The sequence below is a fragment of the Toxorhynchites rutilus genome, chromosome 3 (assembly GCF_029784135.1).
Source record: "Toxorhynchites rutilus septentrionalis strain SRP chromosome 3, ASM2978413v1, whole genome shotgun sequence".
NCBI classification, from domain to species: Eukaryota; Metazoa; Arthropoda; class Insecta; order Diptera; family Culicidae; genus Toxorhynchites; species Toxorhynchites rutilus.
In genome coordinates, this window is record NC_073746.1 from 97,483,955 (window position 1) to 97,506,206 (window position 22,252).

General features: G+C 37.2%; 1 protein-coding gene across 1 annotated transcript in view; it reads left to right on the forward strand.

Annotated features, from left to right (window-relative positions):
* The first annotated feature begins 1,696 nt into the window (after positions 1-1,696).
* Positions 1,697-22,252, forward strand: part of LOC129777971 (proton-coupled amino acid transporter-like protein pathetic) — a 77,072-nt gene continuing 56,516 nt past the window's right edge. Inside the window, exon 1 of the mRNA XM_055784584.1 lies at positions 1,697-2,101. Within this exon, the coding sequence (XP_055640559.1) occupies positions 2,051-2,101 (51 nt within the window). The 5' untranslated portion in view covers positions 1,697-2,050. The remainder of the gene's footprint in view (positions 2,102-22,252) is intronic.

Below are 22,252 nucleotides of genomic sequence, written 5' to 3' on the forward strand. Positions count from 1 at the left end.
GCTGGGTCTAATGTATCGAGCTAATTTTTCAGAGATTATGTTGATAAATAAATCGCCACTTTTTCAAAATCTTTGTTTTTTTTGTAGGCTAAGTACTTATCGGACTGCCCTCATATATCTAGATGAGATACCAGCGGAAGCAAGTAAGTTGGCCTAGCTGAAGACGTCCGCATTTAACTTACGGAAAAAATATTAAATGAAGGCTGCACATTGTTTGTAAACAAATTCTACACGAGCAATAACTTAGCAATACTTCATCTAGTGACCAAAAACTAGCTTAGCAGTACGAAATCTGGTGACCAAAAACCACGATTGAAAGTTGTACAGCAAGGTTCTAACGAAGTACCAAGAACGGAAACGTACGTAAATATGGATTCTTGCCGCATTTCAGAATAAAAGTTTCTAAGCAATGGTTTGAGATATCACAAGCAAGTTAAAAATTTGATTTTTCTAATAAATTTGCTAAAAATTTTGGTCTGGATAGGAATATGTAGATGTGAACAGAAACGAACAGAAAGTTTTCAAATCAGGATATGAGCTGGAAAATTTGTGAGGGAAAGTTGTGACAAGGGATACTGCAGAGAAGGAGAGTTGGTCAGGTTTACCAACGAAATGTGGTGGTTATTTGGATTTATATAGCATAAACGAAACAATTAATCAAATGAAAAAACATTCTGTTCCTGAACTTAGAAGCAAAACGCTATAAAAAAAGTGTACGTCCAGGAGGCGATCTGGCGTAGTGGTAACATCCATGCCTCTCACGCAAAAGGTCACGAGTTCAATTCTCACTCCCGACATTCTTCCAAAAATGGAAGTAAAAAGTGACGAACCAGCCAAATGAGTTGAAAATCACTATAATACAGATAAAAAAATAAAAAAAAGTTTACGTCCATTCGAACAAACGGTGGAAACGTAAAAAGCAGATGGATTTTGCTCTAATTATATTGACGATTTCCTACCGGTTGGCAGATTTTTATTGGTATAGAAAGCAGCTGTGTTTGTTGCATATTTACAATAATATTATGATGACTGTGCCCTAATAACACCCTCGGTTTCATAGACATACTGTACTTATGAACTAGAAAAAGAGCTCATTACATTTTTTTGCATGCTACCAAACACGTAACAGCTCCATTGCCGCGCAACCTACGTTCCCGAACCTAATAATACACATCATTACATAATATGTGATCTAGATCCTCCTTTTCTCAATTTAATAACGGCGTTTGGCGATGAATCAGACAGTTTGCAACAGGTTTGTGGTTATGAAAATATTCAACTGTTTTTTTCTGATTTTCTTCACTTTTAAAAATGATCATTCATGAGCTCTTGTAAAGCCGTTAATTCTTGTTATCATAAAGTGACAAATTCTCATTGAGGTAGTGATTGAGCCATGCGTGGTTTACCGCATTCCCCCTGCAAACGTTGAAAAAACTTCTTTTACATATCTCACCCCCATACAAATCTGTGCAGAGTAGATTAAATTCATAAAACGATCACATTACGTTCGTTCATAAAACAGAATAGTTTCGCACAATGCAATGCACAAAAACAGAATAGTTTCGCACAATGCAATGCAAATCATTCGCACATTCAGTAACGGAGCAGAGCTCTCGCGCGCTTTGACGTTACCAACCAGGGTTTGCCTGTATGTTAACCTTTTGAAATGTTCTCCCTCCTGGCGTGATTCTAGACTCGCTGTCGAGGGTTTCGCGAATTTACATTATTTGCGACGAAACATTGACACCGGGGTGGACATTTCAGTACCATTGTAAACACCTTCCAGTGAGCATACCGCTCGGAATAGCTATACCAACCCAGTGAACCACCAGCAAGTCATAAAAAGCAGTAGATCGAAAACAGATTAAATTGTGCGTCAGCGCGGTTTTTTTTTCTTCAGTGGAATAAATCTTACATGTTCAAGTCGTTGAAGGTCACGATCACCCAAGCAACTATCGTTGAACGTTTACAAGAGACCTTGTCCTTAGCCATTGTTCATGGTAGGTTCGCAGACTGCTGAAAACAGTGTAACGGAAGAAGTACGAATCAGATGACGAACAGTGCTGAACCAAAACATGAAAAGGCTGACGTCAAACAGCAGGTATGTTTTTCGAGTTTTCATGAATTTTTAGTGTATTAAGTGTTTTGTTAGAACGAAAATACCATGACCAATGTGCGGGTTCAAAAAATGGTACCGTTCTGAATCATATTAGGCTGTCAAAAAAGTCCTGCGGTATTTCCGCGAGGTGTCGTTGTAAGCGCGTAGTTCTAGTTGTATTCATTGTATAGAGTCATACTATAGCTTGTTGGAAAGGTATTTAGGCTATAATATAGTCCTTGACAGTGTTTTGTTTGGTTAAGTCGTTCGTGAGTTATAGTGTCGCAAATATGGAGCAAAATAAAGAGAAAATCCGACATATTTTACAGTACTACTATGACAAAGGCAAAAATGCATCTCAAGCTGCCAATAAAATTTGTGCAGTTTATGGACCCGATACAGTTTCCATTTCCACCGCACAACGATGGTTTCAACGTTTTCGTTCTGGTGTAGAGATCGTCGAAGATGCACCACGCTCCGGAAGGCCTGTCGTCGAAAATTGCGACAAAATCGCTGAATTAGCCGAGAAAGACCGGCATAGTAGCAGCCGTAACATCGGCCAAGAGCTGGGGATAAGTCATCAAACCGTTATTAACTATTTGAAGAAGCTTGGATTCACAAAGAAGCTCGATGTATGGGTGCCACACACGTTGACGCAAAAAAAATATCTTTGACCGTATCGACGCATGTGAATCGCAACAAAATCGACCCGTTTCTGAAGAGGATGGTGACTGGCGATGAAAAGTGAGTCACTTACGACAACGTGAAGCGCAAACGGTCGTTTTCGAAGCCCGCTGAAGCGGCTCAGACGGTGGCCAAGCCCTCATTAACGGCCAGGCAGGTTCTGCTGTGTTTTTGGTGGGATTGTCAAGGAATAATCTATTATAAGCTGCTTCCCTATGGCCAAACGCTCAATTCGGACCTGTACTGCCAACAACTGGACCGCTTGAAGGTAGCACTCATGATGAAGAGGCCATCTTTGATAAACAGAGGCCGCATTGTCTTCCATGAGGACAACGCCAGGCCACACACTTCTTTGGTGACGCGCCAGAAGCTCCGGGAGCTCGGATGGGAGGTTCTTTTGCATCTGCCGTATAGGCGAACGAGCTAGGTAGTCAGAAGTTAGCCACAAAAGAGGCCTGTGAAAATTGGCTATCCGAGTTTTTTGCCAATAAGGAAGCGAGCTTCTATAACAGGGGTATTATGAAGCTGGCATCTCGTTGGGAACAAGTCATCGAACAAAACGGCGCATATTTGACTTTAAACAGATGATTGTAACTAATTTTATGAACAAATGAAAATTCAAAAAAAATACTGCAGGACTTTTTTGACAGCCTAATATTTCGGACAACATCATATTTCAGACACTTTGTTCTAATATTTTGAAATTCTTAATGCACTGATGATATAACTATCAAATTAATATCACAATTGCTTCTTCAGGGTAATACCTTAGTTACACTATCATTCCACATGAGAACTACATTTGAACTATAACATAATCGGCAAAAATCTTACAACACTACTCATTATCGTTTGTGTTTGACGTTTCCTTGGCGTGAGCGCGTAGAATTTACCCGTTAATAAATATTTAAATTTCTCCCGTGTTTCATCCGTTCTCATCAAGCAAACCATTTGTCATGACAATTGTCATGCGAAAATGCGAAAACAGAATAGAAACTGAGAGAGGTTGGCGTCGACATCATGCCTCATACCGTATGTTTCTATTCTGTTTTCGCATTTACGCATGACAATTGTCATGACAAATGGTTTACTTGGTTCTCATCATCGTTGACAGTTTACTGTGATTGCTTGCTAAGTGTTTCGCAGTTGACTATAGCATATAATCAAGTGTAATGTAATTTGCGTCCAAAAAATTACAAAATAAAGTGTCCGAAATTTGAATTCAATCTGTCCGAAATTTGAATCAGTGTCCGAACTTGGATTCTTATTCGCTTCATTTGAAAAGAATTTTATTCGATGATTTTTTTATGTTTTCAATCAAATATCAGTACCAAAGTAGAAAGCTTAAAACCATATTGAAATAATATCTTAAAAATATCAACCAAATAATACCTGTGCATTAAGTTTAGATCTGTTTTCTGCATCATATGCCTTAAGCGTCCGAATTAGGATTCAGAACGGTACTTATGTTTACGATATTTTGTTTTGTGTTTTGTGAGCGTAAAGCGAAGATAGAAAAATAATGGATTAAACACATTTAAAATTGAATTAAGAGCCGGCACTTTATCTCTGGCAGTTAAAAAATAAGAAAACGGCAGTTAACAAATAAATGTTTTTTTTTGCTCCTTCTCCGTCTTTTGTATAAATTTCGACGTAACATTAAGGTGGCCGTACACTGTTTGCCCGGAGGTCAAATATTTGATATTTTTTGACAGATAAGGTTTGATTTGATATTTGTACAAACACTATTTTGTTTGCCACTCTTCAATTTCCAACAGTAGTAAACAATATCAAACACCGAACAAGGAAAAAATCAACTGAAATATTCAAGGTAACCTAACCATATACCGACAGGTTCGAAGAACAGACTGAAAAAATATTTTAGGCATCCAATAATTTAATATTTGCTTGTCGTGTTTTGTGTAGAATATATTTGATCAGTACACGTTGGACAAAATTTATCTGTCAAAAAGAGTCAAATATTTGGCTTCGGTCAAACAGTGTATGAGCACCCTTAGCAACAGTGGTTGGAATAGATTTTTCGTCTTAGATTTACCAACATTATAATTGATCGTAGGTGGGGCACATTATCTAGAGATTTAGTCCAATGACCTTCTTGCGTAATGGAATCAAGTAAGGTCGGGTTAAAAGAGTACTTTGTCATTCGCATGATGATTCCGGATAAAACGTTCAACTTCGGCAAAAAGATGGTATTGTAAGTTTCGACATTGTCTGCTAGGCCTGAGCGGAGGAGAAATGATTTCGACATTTCCTTTCCGCTGATTGTTAGCCATAGTAGAGCCTTTTGGGAAACTAGGAAAGTTCAATGAACTTTACCTCATCGGTTACAGATGATCTTGGATTATAACAATCAATTTACTGTCATTCATTTCCATCCAACGCCATCTAGCTCTCGTCATCCATAATCATAGTTCTGTGGTTCCTGGCATGGAAAATTTCCTCAACCATCTTGTTCAGCCGTCACTTTTTAATTATGACTTATTGATCTTAAAGTGGTCGTACAGTGTTTATCCGAAGGTTAAATATTTGACACTTTTTGGCAGATAAAGTTTGATTTAAATTAGGTACAGACACATTTTTGGTTGTCATTGTTCAATTATCAACATGCAAACAATACATTGAACATTGAACATAAAAAAATTCGACTCAAATAGTTAACGTAACGTAACCATGTACTGACAGATTTGACGAACAGATCGAAAATGAAATTTAGCATTCTATAACTGAATATTTACTTCTCGTGTTTTGTGTCAAATATATTTGATTAGTACTCGTTGGTCAAATTTTATCTGTCAAAAAGTGTCAAATATTTGGCCTTGGTCAAACAGTGTATAAGCACCGTTGTAATACCAGGCGAGATTTCCGGCCCCGCATAAAAAATTATTTTTGATTCCAGTGTTTTTAAAAAGCTAGACAATAAAGAATGCTAGGAAAAGTAATGTATTGGTGTCCGTTCCTCACGATTTATCTCAAGAACGGAGCAACGGACTTAACAGTCAGTATCAGGATTGGTGCGTCTTAGTCTGTGTCAGGTTTATATGCCAAGAAAATTATGAAAACCATTCGGAAAGTTAGAAGATTTGAAAGTCATTTTTTAACAAATTTTGTGTGGAAGTTGGAAAACTCGAAAGTCATTTTTTCGCAAATTTGATGATTTGAGTATTAGAATTGACGCGTCTTAGTCTGCGTCAGGTTTATATGTCAAAAAAGTTTTAGAAATTTGGAAATTTGGAAAGTCATTTTTTAGTAATTTTTGTATATCTAAACAAATAAAAATGCTTTGGTGTCAGTTCCCCACGATTTAACTCAAGAACGGAGCAACGGATTTAACAGTCAGTATCAGGTTTAATGGGTCTTGGTCTGCATCAAGTTTATATGCCTACAAAGAAATGATTTTCCACGAATTATTTAAATTATTTAAATGAAAATATCGATTGTTGGTGGGACGAAGTTCACCGGGTCAGCTAGTTGAAAAATACAAAAAAATAAACACATAACTTCACTTTAAAAAGATTTTCGTGTTCGTTCGCGTCATTCAACCGGCCTTCAATTACCATGTCTTAACGAAGAAAATAATCTCAAAAATATTTAACCGACTGTAACCCATCAAAACAAAGTGTTTAACTACAACCTCGCGATGCATATTGTAGAATGAACATACCATCGCGTGGAGGCCTTTCGCACTTTTAGCCATAAATGCACGTTACCTCAATAGCAAATCCTATTAACCTTATCAATCAGCATTTATTTGGTACCTTGAACGTTCCTGTAGGACCTTTCTCTACAGAGATATTTCTGTTTGAATGAAAAATTACTCCTTCACTCTTGATGATGAATAATTCAATATGTAATGATAGTATCCCAAATTTAAAGGCAGTTTTAAAAACTCCAATAAATTTTGTACAAAGATAAGTTATTGCTTTGACGAAAAAATTCGAGGGGTTGTATCCGAGACACGACCGCTTAGGACGTAGGACTACTTTTTTTTTTATTTGTTGCTTTATCATTTCGGATATTATTTGCGGATACGTCTAAATTTCATAAATAACTCTTTAGTAAAAATTTTCGGGAAACCTGAAAAGGTTTAATGGCTCACGTGGTTTTGTAGAATCATTTCGAGAAGCAACGATTCTTTCTTGCCTTTGCGATAACAACACACTAATTGGTAATTTGTTGCAATTTGTTTCTTTTTATCAATGCACGTATTGCACTGAGTATTTAACGAGATGCATCTTCCGTGTATCGCCTATCAAATATTCTCTTTTCGCTATCCCCTTTTATTGTTTCTATTCTAGCGTCTGCATAAGTTACCCGTTATTGACACCTCTGTTTGGGTAAGCACACAAATGAACAGAACAAATGTATGGGGTAATGAGAATGCCTCCAATTTTCATCAATTTAAACCATATACAGACTAAGAGATTGTAATGTATAGCATATCAAACAAATCTTAGGAAATTTCCGATTCGATTGGTATGCAAATCGTTAATATCCGTTCAAGGCAAAAATAGTTATTAACGTTATCTTTATTTCATAAAAACGTGACCTGTTATCTGATTTGGCACCCTTAATGTAAGACGTAGTCCTACGTCAAAAACATTATTTCAATTTTTTGCATTTCAAAAAAGCCAAAACATGGTCATGGTTTGTCCGAGAAATGATCATGATTTGTCCGGTTTTAGAAATTACCATTTTTTAATGGAAAAATTTGAATTTTCATGTAGATGTTGCATTTCTCATTGCTTGAGTTTAATGTCATCATATTGATCCATTCATAATTTAGGCTTTTTTCAGAATATTGCCTTTTAATGGGCATTTCAACAGTGAACAGCATTCAACACAGAGAAAACGCTATATCTGCTACGTGCGAAGGATACCATAAACAAACTGCAGCACACCAAGCGGCTGCCATAGTAATCATGTGGACAAACGAACATTAGCGTATCGGACAAACCATTATCAGATTTGAGGTCATCGAGATGCATCAATTACATAATTAAGATATATAAATCTGATACAAGAGGTGTGCAACCATAATCTTTAAAATATTTGTAAATGTTATAATCCAAAATAAAGCTGACGGCGCCAGTGGTTGTGTGGTTAGCGTAACAGCCTCACAATCCGATCGGCCCGGGTTCAATCCCAGCTGGCGTCGTTGGGATTTTCTGAGGCGAAAAATCTCTGGTTACGTCTTCCTTCGGAGGGGAAGTAAAAGAAGTTGGCCCGGCTCATGAGTTGTTGAGTCTGATAGGTAGGAACAGGTGGAGTCGCCTCCCTGATGTCGGTGATTGGCACTGAAGTGGCGGAAATAGGCCGACGAAAAATAAGCGAAGATAAAAAAAAAAAATAATAAAGCTGAATACGTACCAAATAATCATCTGGTAGTTGATTAAAAGTTTGCTCAAATGAGGGGCGCTTTGACACCAATAGAAGGTGGACATGTGAATCCTTAAAGATAATCTATGAAACCACTGTGAATAATGAAAAAGACAATTTTATTTATATGTTTGGAAACATTTGAATAACTGAAAACAAATACCAAAAAGGTAGACAAACCAAGATCGGATTTTCGAATGGAAAAAAATCAACGTCAAATACCCTATCATTTATTTCAATTCAAAACCATTGCACCATAAAATTCCCACAATTATAGGTATGTATTCGGATTTGGACATTTAGCGCGCAAAATCATAACTCATACACTCGCGCACGGTTTCACAGACCCTCTTATACCCATGTTGTTTTTCCGTGTTAGATCATTCCTAGCCTACTTGTAATCTTGCACTTTTTCTGAGCGGTTGTTTCTGTTACAGTTGATTTCTGGAACGATTTTTTCCGTGAACCGTTTTTGTGATGCGAACAAAAATCACTTTGACAGCATTGAACTTTGTGTGTTCTAACTTGAACCTGTAATGGATTTTCAGGTAGAATGAGCACAGTTTAAAAATAAAAATTATGAATGAAAATAACCTTTTTCGTATCTGATTGGTAGTCAATGTAATAGAGTAACACTTTTTGTTGCAAATGGGGAAACAGTCCTGAACGAAATATATGTCTGATAATAAATTTATATTATAACAATGTGTTCAAGCGAAAATACACTCGCCAAAAATACATTATGTACGAGGATTACACAGAGTGATGATACTAACACGTATACATATGCATTCCCACGTATACACGTGATGTCTTTTGAGAGAACGCATCGAAATATGTGTTTCTAGTACAATACGCGATGAAGTAGTCCTCTAATTTACTCCAAACTTTGATCGATCGGCTAAAAAACGGCTGAACGTATCAATACGAAACATTCACAGATATTTTGGGGATATACTAGGCTAAAAATCTGCTAACATTAGAACTTGCTGCAATATTAATTTTCTAAGCGAACAATCCACACGAAAGCAAAATGACAACGGACGAAAGTTATGCTTTCTTTTTTTTTTCTTTTTTTTTTCTTTGTATTGAAAAGACCAATTTCTGAGGCACTTAAACTTATTTTTTGAAAGACCCTCGTATAATAAGAACATGATAATTTGAACTAAATAATGTTTGTTATCTTTCAAATATGAAATAATTTGTTTCTAAAAAGCATAGTTTTCTCTGTTCTAATAGATGCGTAGAAATTTTTCCAATATTTCCAAATTTCCAATGGATTTCTGAACGTTCGAAATCTTTCATGTTTTTGTTAAATTTTCAATTTTTTTTACTCTCAACTTTCCACGCTAATAATATTTTGTTTCTACCGAGTACCTTTACCTATTTTTCATAGAAACTCCTTATACATTTGTGAAAAAGTTCTCTAGACATTTAAATTTGTTTAGAATAAATGTAAACCATTGCATTGTTGAATAAAGCATTTAGTATGACACCTTGCTGTGGTGACTGAGAGCAGACAAACAACCGCAAAGGTATAATTCCATTTGATTAGGGTGAGTCAATGAAAAGCAAAAATGAGTTGAGATATTATGTCATTTTCTTGAGAATTTTTATTTCATTGTTATCTTATGAAAATCTACGATGAAAAATGATTACCAGTCTGCTGCATGTCCGTAGAACGCCATAAGTGATTGCAGAGGTTGTTGTATGCCATTTAACCACTATCTACCACATCTAAATTTGTTTACGGTATGGTATTCAGCCCCGAATGCTCGGAAGAGGACTGTCACGATCTATGCAGACACCAAAGGTGGTTCGGACGTTCAGATCAAAGATTTTTCCGTTATCCAGCACATTCAATCGTGAAAATGCCTAATGACGTCAATATTTCTGCATCATTAATGCAGAGGATGATACAAAATAGTTCGCATGCATCTACCACACCCAGAGTAAATTGTCTCTTGTTCACAGAAGGGGTAAGGGAGCTGAGAGTGAATGCCAACTTTTCTACGGATCAACACGTTATTCAACAGCAGGATGGGACGCCTGGCAAACGTCAAATTGGACTCAATACTAACTGATGAAAAACATGGAACATTGTCGAAAGTTTTGACGCAGGACTACTTTTTTGATTTCTATATAAGGGGGTCACTCTACGAAAATTGCAACGGAAAATTGAGGGATTTCCAATGCATAGTACGCAAAATCGTTATTTCTATATATATTATATTATATACCATTGAATAGGGTTTTTTTTTATTATAACACAAACAGTGATGATATTAAAAGAAGTAAACAATTTGGAGAATAAGAAAGGTATGTTTCTCCAACGATATTATCATTCACAAGCAAAATGTAATAATGCTTATTTTGCAAGTAAATTAAATTTTTGGCAAAGCTGTAAATGTTTAATTTAATGCATTTTTTTCAATTCATTTGTCCAGCCGCAACAGCATAACAATCACTATATTGGCATCCAGGAAATAAAAAATACATCTTCGAATATACTTTAACCAATCACCAAAATACCCCAACATTCAACTTTAATCCCAACATTCGGAAAAAAAAATCAAGAAAATTCGTTATTTTTTTACCTTTCAGAGTAGTATTCAAAATTAATTCTTTCTATCGATATACCTTAGGATTTGTTTAGGATTCTTTCTATCGATATACCTCTTATAACCCTTCCAAATTTCAGTTCAGTTCGAAACGGGTTTCTAGGTCCAGAACTTGTTCTGTTTAGAGTATTGAATAAATCGAATTTACGGATTTCTGTACAGCTACATAAACTCAATCCAAAAGCAATTGTCTTCAAAGTCCTACGTCAACTTTCCGTCTGTGCCTCTAGGCTCAGACCCTTCTATTTTATAAAGAAAATATCTTTGGGAGCCGACACCAATATTTTGCTAGCGTTCTTGGTGCGAGCTGGACAAAAAGCACAGCAAGAACAGTGGGGAGGGGCTTAACGTGTTAACACCGTTATCGCGAATTGCTATTTTATGAAACAAAAGGATGCTTTCAAAAGATTTAAATCATTGTTTCGAAATGTTTGAGTACCCAGAATTGAACGCACCATATTTCATTATTTTGTGTTCGCAATATTCAAGTAATGAAGTTCTGAGATGGGTCCGCTTCCGTTTATCGAGCTAGTAACGCTTCACATACATTCAGGGGTATATGTTGTACTAAAAACATGAAAGCTCTCTCCCGCGCGCTCAGCAGATCTGCGCAATGTTCATACCATCAAATCACGCAATGGAGAGCTTTTCATTTATATCCAACCACTAACACAGAAGCACCCATAAGGCCACTCATTCTCGGTGCCGTATTGCACCGTTAGTGTTACACTGAGCCTCTCTACGCAACATCCCCGAGGATACAAACAATCGGAGGGAGCATCAAACGACGATTGATACCGGCCGGCGCCGGCTGCTCGAGACAAGTATGTACCGTACCGGGGCCAAGCCGCGTATGTTTCATGTCGCACCAGTTGGAACCGCTGCAGCTGTGGTTGTGCCAGGTCAATCGGTGTGGTTCGGAATCTGTGATGTCATGGAAAGTTTTGAGTCAACCTGGCGGTGGGAATGGTTGCACATGCTTGGCGGTAAACGTATGATATCCAATTCAACAGAGATACGCTCGAGCTTGGGATGGCTGGCAAAAGAGGCGGACTGAGGCGGATTGTTTATGTTCAAATTTCTTTGTAGCGCTCGGGTTGCGAGAATCGACGATAGAAGCGCTGAAGTGGAGACACTGTGTTATGTTGCTATTAATAACATTGTGGGAAAACATTAGCGTACCGATAGCGAATACTAAGATTCATGATGGTACACTCGCGTGGAAATTAACCTAGTTTGTTTAACACATGCTTTCAGACGTAAAGAATTATCGCGTTCGACATTGATCTTGAGCTTGCAAGCAGCATTGAATGAAATGAGCGAGATAGTTCTGAAAACCGTTGTTCTGCCACCTATTTGTCGATTCAGCCACCCTATCCGATGCACTTTCCTTTACCACATTCCATTCAGTGCTGTGAATGTTGGGATGCTTCCCAGGAATGCTACCTTCGTTGTACGCGCATCATATATACGTAGATTAACGCTACTTTATGTAGATACCAAATTTTCTTGGCGTGCGCGTTTGTTGTCCAATATGGAATTTTGATGTTGTGATTTTCATAAATATTGCGAATATTTTTACTATAGGGTCATTTGAAAACTAGATGGTGTTGGTAATCATATAACGAGCAACACCTATCCAACTGTGCCAAAAGAACGCGCGCCTTAAAGATGACATTTCATTTTTAATGTTTGTGTACAAAATTTTCGAACTCACAAACCATGTCAAAAGTTATATTACGACCTGAACATTCTACTGTAATTATAAAATGAGTGAAATTTCTAAAGAATAACGCTATATGATGCTTTTTGTCGTAAGACTACGTCTTACATTAAGGGTGCCAACCCAGAAAACAGGTCACCTTTTTATGAAATGAAGTTAACGTTAATAGCTATTTTTGCTGCGAACGGATTTTAACGATTTTTCATACCGATTTTCTAATTTTCTAAGATTTGCTTGATATGCTATACATTACAATCCCATAGTCTGTATATTTAAAATCATATTGATGAAAATTGGAAGCATTCCATTTCCCCATACATTTGTTCTGTCCTTTTGTGAGCTTTCCCGAACATAGTTGTCAATAACGGGCAAATTATGCGGCCGCTAGAATAGAAACAACGAAGGGGGATAGCGAAAAGGGAATATTTGCGAAGTAAATTCCACCCTTGCATGGAAGGTAAGCTGTCGCTAGCGTATAAGTATTGCATCTCCTCTGAGGAAAATTCTCAGAATCTTTCTGTGCCCAAAACTACAAAGGTCGCCTATTCTGCTCTTGTGTTGCGCGAAACATAGAACATAGAACATGTGTATAGCACACCTTCGATACTTCTAGTTGCCATTCGTATTTGATCTCGTGTGCATCGGCTCTGTTCGGCTCCTAGCTTTGTTGACTGTTTTGACCGAGAATCGAGAAACGATTTCTCATAAACAGTCATTCTCGCGATGTTTCATTTTTATCGCTGCAACTGTGTTTGCGAGAACAATACACAAATTGCGACATATGACCAATTAGTGTATTGTTCTCGCAAGGGCAAGAAAGAATCGTTGCTCTCGAAATGATTCTACAGAACCACAAATCTTTTCAGGGTCCCCGGAGGTTTTTACTAAAGAGTTATTTATGAAATTTCGACGTATTCGCAAATATTATCCGAAATTATAAATCAAAAAAATTTAAAAAAAAGATTGCGTAGTCCTACGTCCTAGGCGGTCGTGTCTCGGATACAACCCCTCGAATTTTTTACTACAGAACAGTGCTGAAATTATTCACGTTCACGACATTCGAATTCTGCGAATTTCTGCCTTCCTTGTATTGATAACCTACTGCTCAAGCGAGAGTCGATGAATATGAAACACCACTATCAATGAACCCCAGTGGAATGAACATCAACATCAGCTTGCCATGAAGTGAAAATAAAAAAATAAAATTTAACGTCACCAATCAAGAGTGAAATCGATTAATGGTAATGAATGGCAATTCATCACACGAAAGTCTTGTTCTTGGCGACTTCCGCAATGGAATGTATAGAATAACTCTTGCTGCGTTTTATGAAACTACTCACGATTGCGCGAAATTGCATACACCACTATTTATATGTGCAAGATCAACTTAACGTTCGTGATAATCACATGGAATTATTGACAGTAATGATAATGCCCGAATGCAAGCTTTTCGAAATTCGCTCATGCTGTTTTCAATCACTATATCAGACAAAGTTCACGCGTCTCGACTCTTGTGTTATACTCATTATGACAGATATTGTGTTGAGTTTCAACAGAAGAGAATTTATCCGATACTGGGAAAAATCTAATTCCTTCATTCGTGAATAAATTTTGATAATTTGTGGAAAAAATCTACGATACGGATGTTGTGAGTGAATTCAGGAAATGTTGATGTCAAAAATCGGTCCGCTCTTGTTGGTCGACTAAAAACTGAAAGTGAAAAAGTCGATGAAATTTGGCAATTGGTCGAGCAAGACCAGCTGCTGCAAGCTTTTATTTCATTTCAATTCTTCATGAGATATTTTGGAGTCTATTGAAAATGTCGGCTACGCAGAGAAACTCGATGTTAGGATGCCACATGTATGAACGTAAAGGAGCCTGATTAACCGAATTTCCATCAGCGAAGCACTACTAAGATGCAACGAAATTGACCCATTTCAGATTCCGCTGTTTTTACGCAATTTACAATAACATTTATTGGACTTATACTATACAATAGTATAATTTTACAATAATGACAACCTTTTGCCTTGGTGGTTGGGAACGTAATCTCTCATTTTTCAACATGAAGAGGTTTCAGACATCCACAATACATTATACATTTATATCAATCTATTTCGCTCTCCTGAGCCGATGTTTTTGTGTATTCCAATATTGTTTACTAGAAGGTTGTCGAATCAATGCTGCGAGGGGATTGTTGACTCCTGCTCACGTCGATATCCTCTAGTACTACCTCCTAGTATCGAACAGGGCGCTAGAACGCTCAGCAGAGTAGTGAAATCACTTGATGTGTGACGTATTAAACAATATACAAAGAGCTCCTACGGCTTGCTTTAAGGTAACCAATTAAGGTAACCCATAATCGTAAACGAACAAGCATAGATAAAAATAAATATTTTAGGGAAAAAAAGGGTCTTATTTCAACATGCTATGTTTCAATGTGACGCAGACGACAATTTTTCGTCTGCGTTTTTAAAACGCTTCCGAGAATCAAAACAATCAAAGTTTGGCGTATCATAAATGGTCGTCATTTGTCACGAAAAATCAATCCCACAACACATCATCTCCCGAATAAAATTGTGCGACTCGCGTTGATTGAAATTAATTGGTTCGCTAACTGGCAGCAGCAAGACATCGACACCCATTGCTGTTACGCATTTTCGGCACTCGATTTATTTGCCAATTTTTGACCAGTCCGTGGGACAAAGTGCGCTGTTTGTACAAAGAACGACGTAGAGCACTGATTGAAATTCTTTATTGATTGTTACGCATCATTCCGGAGAGCATAATTCGTAGACCGTTAGTTGTGAAGATTCAGGAAGCTATGTTTAGCAATGATTGATTGAGTGGTTTATTTATAGCTGGAAAAGTATTGCTGAATTCTAATGGAAAATCATCGCATTCTAGAATGTTGCAACAACCATGTTAAACAAATATAATGAAAATCGAGGATGATCGCATCCATCTTCACTGTTTCTTACCATAGACTTCAATAATATGGTTCCTTTGGAAATCAGATATTTGTACGTATGTTAAAATCTGTTGTCAGCTGCACAACGATAAAATAACTTTGATCTACGCTACAACCATTTTGTAAATAGTATTGGTGTATTCTAGAAAATATTCTAGCAAATAGCATGAGTCACCAGTGACTGACGCAGCCTGAGCGAAAACTCGGTGTCAGTCACCGATGACTGACATGGCAGTCAACGTGTTAATCTAATGTTCCTCATATAGGTCTTCTCAAGAAGCGCTAATGTTATTATTTAGCCACTTCTCTTACCCAAATCATCTACTAGCCCATTTCCTCTTCCTTTCCTACCCAGGCAGAACTGAGTACCCGTTGAGATCAGATCATAGTTAAAAATATTAGTTAGTCATAAGTTTTAAGTCAGTAATAATCTATCTATCTAGTTGAAAGATGATGGCTCATCATCCTCTTGAGCTATAATAAATAAAGAAGGAAAAAACAAGAATGTTCCACGGTAAAACAATTGGGGTAAGCGAAATGAACCTCCATTAACACTCCTCAAATCCGGTGTTCACCCATATAATGTCATACCCTGTATCTGGTGAGACGGAAAGGAACTCTTTGTTGTTAGCTTCTACCAAGCAAACAGTCGATAAATTCCTACATGTACTGCTCACAACAAATTAGAGACAATGATCCGGGATAAATGTTAGTTAATGGGATAGAAGTCGTGTTCCATCAGGGCAACGCCAAACTTCATATCTCTTTAACAACACGACAAATTATTTTTGAATCTGACTGGGATGTGCCATCCTACAAGTTGCGTAAAAGATGGTGAAAATCGTGGAACAAAACAGTGCACATAAAATTGAATAAATGTATCTGCCTATAAAAATGATGCATTGTTTTCTCAAAAACGATACGAACTTTCTGGACAACCCAATATGAACTCTCCTGGTTGCTTCCTGATTTTTATTTTTATTCTTCCCGATTTTTGTAAATAATAGTTGGCAACCCTGGGCACACATCGAGAGTCGACGCCATGGCAAAGCAGGCGTAATCATAACGTTTTGCGCCAACTGGGCCAACATCAAAAATAAAAAAACCGTTGTCAAGTAATCCATCGAATACCAAGATACGTTGAACAACAATTTTAATAACTTTAGAAATATAGGGGTAGAAAATATTTGTGATACAACCGTAAGGTTGGCGTAGGACTACTGTTGGTTTCAGTAATCATATGTTTGAAGTTGCATCTTAGTCAATTCTCAATGAATGGATATTTATATATAGATAGATGCCGAAGTGGAATGAAATATGATGAGAACCGCCCTCTGTAGCCCTTGACGAGATGCCTCCTGTGTTCTGTATGGATGAAATAAAGAAAAAAAAACTCACCAATGTAATATAAGGCAATTATCAATGTCGAACACAATTATGCAGTGACCTGACATTGGTTTCCCGAGGTAGAATTTTACTGAAGAAGCATGTCATAGGATATATGTATAATAAGAATTGATCTTTTTTAATGGGAAACATTCCTACTAGAGATAGGGAAAATCCAACCAATGATTTTCCAATAGGATTGTTGGAATCTTCCATACTAATGGAAAAAAAACCCAAAACTCGTGGCACGTAGCGAATAAGATAGTTTTAGTTTTTTTAGAGCACTGTACATCCTCCATGAAAGTAGGGAGAAGGATAAAAAATAAAGCAAAAGGGAGTCGATCGTCAGCTACGCGGGAGGACAAACGTGCCTCCTGACGGAAACAGGAAAAAGTGTTGTTATTTTGTCATAAAAGAAAGTGCCTTGGACGCTCGGTCCGCTACAATTATCAATTTTTTTCATCAGTAAAAACAGGTTACTTTATTATAGAAAAAAAATTTTAAGTAGAAAAGGTAATTTTCTATTATAATTTTTATTTTCTGAGTGTTTACTCAACCCATTTCCATTTTCGCTTCAAACCCAACGTAACATGATGCTATATACCTCAATGCAAATTTGAATTGGACTAACGGCACCTAATACAATATGTGGAGTATATGGGAAATCACTTTTTCGAATATTTCTTCACATTCCTAATTTTTCTCGCCGTATGAACTTTCCTTGGGTAAAAAACAAAAAAAAACAAAACATATAGCTTAAACCGGACGATTCGTTCTCGAGAGGGGAACACAAATTGGTTTTGTATTTATGAAAATTGAAATACAGGTCGGACTCGATTATCCGGAGTATTGTTTTTTTTTCCACTCCGGATAATCGAATCCTCCGGATAATCGAAACAAACAATTTATTTTTCTTTATTTGTTTTTTTGTATGTATTTTTCGTTTGTTGAAAAAAAAGAGGAATTTGATTTTTGATTCATCCCCTTAAAGCCAGAAAACACCTTTCTCACATGAAAAAAAATAATTTATCCAGATTCTCTCAGGAGGTGATAGACGATCATATTTGATGAAAAAAATCCTCCTACGCATATGTTCGAATTTCAACAATGACAGAGCTACAGAACTTTTTTATTGTTTCGGACTCTGTTGCTTCATACTGGCTCTACATTAAAAAGTACGCTACGGAAGACGATTCTGATACTTTCATTTGAAAGATGAGAAAATTTAGTACAGGATATAGTAGTGGAACAACTAATTTAGTGAATTTTAATAACATTTCGGAAGTGAAACATGTGTAATGTGTTATTAACTTCATCCTAAAATTTTATATTAAACAAGATTGTTTCTATCAATTAAATTGAGTGCTTTAACCGCTACATAATTTTGACGTAGGACTACGTCTAACCGGAAGATATAGGGGGTGAAATGGAAATCTAGGCACTGAAGAAGTAGGAAAAAATGCAAGATTTGGAACGCTTATAACTCGAGCATTTCTCAATAGATCGCAAAGGTGTTTGCATCAATTGATAGGAAATATATCTACGCATCTATCATAACGAATAACATTTCATTTTTCTTGAGATAAATAATTGAATAATTGTGAAATATCAAGCATTGTCAAAATGCACTATGTGCCCATTTTTGATTGGTCCATTTTGTGCTCCTCAAATCGTACCGACCAAAACGGGCAACCAGAGCAGCAGCGAAATAGAATGAAGCACGATTGGAAAGGAAAAAGAAAAAAATTAACGAAACATTGGTCGCAGTCTCACACATGCGTAATTTTCGAGCCAGCCAGTCAGCTTAAAAATCCCCACTCCGCTGCCGTAACGGTCATTCTCATTCAAACCGTACACCACATCGGTTCGCATCACAACACATCAACAAACCAACACAAGCAGCCATGTCTGGACATGGTAAAGGAGGAAAAGTGAAGGGAAAGGCAAAATCCCGCTCGAACCGTGTTGATCTGAAGTTCCCCGCAAGGGTAGCTAGGCCGAGCGCGTTAGTACCAGTGCACCAGTCCACCTAGCCGGCGTTATATAGTTTCGGCCGCCGAAGTGATCGAGTTAGCTGGCAAAGCTGCTCGCGATGATAAGAAAACCCGCATTCGGAACAGAACACATTCGGTTCGGTGGACATCAAGACAACAGGCAGTTGCAGCGAGTGGCGAGTGGCAAAAGCAATCGCAAAACGGCATCAGGTAGCAGAAGAAAAAAGTTTGTTCTTTATACAAACTGCTTTGGTGGCAAATCCAGAACAAGGCGGCATCAAGGGCGTTCGAAATGGTTTTTTTCAAAACCACGAGTACTAAGTTTTCTAAATTGGAACCATTCCATAAAACAAGGCGCTTTTCAGGGCCATTAAACCTTCCAAAAAAGAGTTTAGGAAATACAGTTCAATGCTTTCTAAAACATTATCCAAAATAATAATAAAACACAAATTGATTTTTTCATAATTTGTTTGCCAGGATCTGATGAGTATGTGAATTTGGCAGTTGTTCTGAGCTTATTGATAGTTGGGGACTTTCCTGATTATTCAATTTTCACCAATTCTTAAATTGTTTCCAGATTGAAAATACAGTAATTTACTATTAGTTCGACATTTAGCTAATTGGACGGACATGTAATGCGACTTATTTAGTTGGACATTTTTGTAAACATAGATATCCAAATTATGACCCCACATTGAAAGTCGACACTGTACCACTGTCATCGCAAATGTTCAATTACAGGTTAAAATCGCCTCCAATGCGACACTGAGTGGCGCTTCGGCACGTCGCATTGAATGTAATTTACTGTACAACATGTCACAAAGCTGGATGGGAAGAAATTTTCCAACTGTGAAAGCTGTGGCGAGTGGCAAACGCAATCGCTAAACAGAAAGGTTTAGCCGAACAAGATTGGGATATCGAGTGATAACAAAACAATAAACCCTTTAGATTGAAGATAATTGTGTGATCCTGAAAAGGACCCTTTTTAGCCTGCATGTGAATCCAATGAGCGAACAAATCGTAATGAATGTATTTTTTTGCCATCGCTCCCTTTTAACGCTCATTTGTTCGTCTCGTTGGGCTCGCCCCTCTGGCTGAGTCTGCCGATTTGTCCCTATCCTGTGAGTGTGTACCGCTAGAGTATAAAACGCGCAGACCCCAAAAAATATCTTATTTTCTTTCAAACCGTAAACCCGTGGAGGTAACAAAGGAGGACAAGTTAAGGGAAAGGCAAAGTCTCACTCGAACCGTGCAGGTCTCCAGTTCCCTGTTGGTCGCATTCACTGATTGCTCCGCAAGGGTAACTAGGCTGAACGGATTGGTGCTGGAGCACCAGTATACCTAACAGCGATTATAGATTTTCGGCCGTCGGAGTGCTCGAGTTGGCTTGCAAAGCTGCTCACGACAATCAGAAAACCCGCATCAAGAACAGAGCAGCTTCGGTTCGGCGCTCATCAAGGCAACAATTAGTTTCAGTGAATGGCAAAGTGTTTGTCCGGCACGTCGCATTAAATGTAATTTACTGAACAACATGTCACAAGCTGGATGGGAAGAAATTTTTCAACTGTGAAAGCTATGGCGAGTGGCAAACGCAATAGCTAAACAGGAAGGTTTAACCGAACAAGATAGGAATATCGAGTGATAACAAAAACACAACACCAAAGGTTCTTTTCAGAACCATCAACATGTTCATAAAGAGTAAACAGTAAACTAATCCAGAGTAAACAGTAAACTAATCCAATCCAAAACAATATATTTAAAATATATATTTAACAAAAGCTGTCCCCTTTGTATAGTCCTACGTCACTCCGGTTATGTCCCCGACATTACCCACCCGTCTTTTTTTTTTTTCTTTGACGCTCAATTTTTATCTTTCTTAATTTAACTGCAATATCGATATAAACAATTCCTGTTGAAAATTCAAGCAAAATCTTCAAAAATCACGATTATTTATACGCCACTGTACATGTAATAGTTACTTGAACTTCACCTTAACATTGAAAGGTTACATTTCTTTTTCCAAAATGAGTATAATCGAGTCCAAAATTGTATATAATCGAATCACATATAATGAAATCTGTATATAATCGAGGCCGACCTGTACTGTATTCTGTTAGTCAAATCATTTCATTTGATACCAATATTGAGGGGAGGGGAATTTTATAATGGCAGTAGAATTAAATGTATGTTCCAAATTTCAGATCAATCATTCAACAGGAACGGGGTCAATTTTCTATTAATGTGGGACAACCCAACAAACATTCAAACATACATAGAAACAGGTCAAGCTTAATGAAACCATTCAAAACGTAATTAGTTGTTTGGGGGCTGCGGCCATCTTGAAATTGGATTTTTCATTATCTGCTATGTTCTACTAGTCGAGAACTTTCTTTTGATACATTTTTGGGCATTTTTCATTATAAATGTGTTCTACTAGTCAAGCCTTTTCATTTGATACCCATATTGATGGGGTTCTGAGAAAATAGGTAATCCGCCATTTTGTAGTGGCCGCCATCTTAGAGTTGCAGTTTTCATAAATAACTGTATTCTACTAGTCAAGCCCTTCCATTTGATACCCATATTGATGGGATTGTGAAAAAAATTTATGGTGGTGGCCATTTTGGATTTGAATTTTTCATACATAACTGTATTCTACTAGTTAAGTACTTTCATTAGATACCCATATTGATTAGATACTCATATTAGATACCCATATAAGAAAATATGTAATCCGCCATTTTGTAGTGCCCGTCTTAGACTTGCATTTTTCATAAATAACTGTATATTACTTGTGCTAAGTGTTTCACAATACACGATCGGTCATTGATGTGAAATTTCACGAAGCTACCAACATTAAAGATCTGAATTTAAATTTTACTAGCTGACCCGGCGAACTTCGTCCCACTAAAATTGATATTTTCATTTAAATAATTTCGAGCACTCAAGTCCATACAGAAATTATTTTTCTGTACGTGATCTATATTCGTGATATACAGGGTTTTCCAACTTTAAATTCCGAAAGTAAATTGAAATAAAACACACTTAGAATTCGAATTTCGATGAAACTTTTATTTCAAATTAAAGTTTGGTTTATGCCATTATGTGTGAAATACAACATCATTCAAATGTCCACCTAGGGCTTCCTCACACACCTTGATCCGGAACAGGTAATTTTCGATGACTTTTCGGCACATATGGGGCGGTATCTCGGTCATAACTTCACGAACGTTGTCTTTCAAATGTTCAAGAGTTTGCGGAGAGTTGGCATAGACACGGGCTTTCGCATAATCCCACAAAAAAAAGTCTAGCGGGTTCAAATCGCATGATCTGGATGGCCAATTGGCATCACCAAAACGCGAAATTATGCGTCCCTCAAAT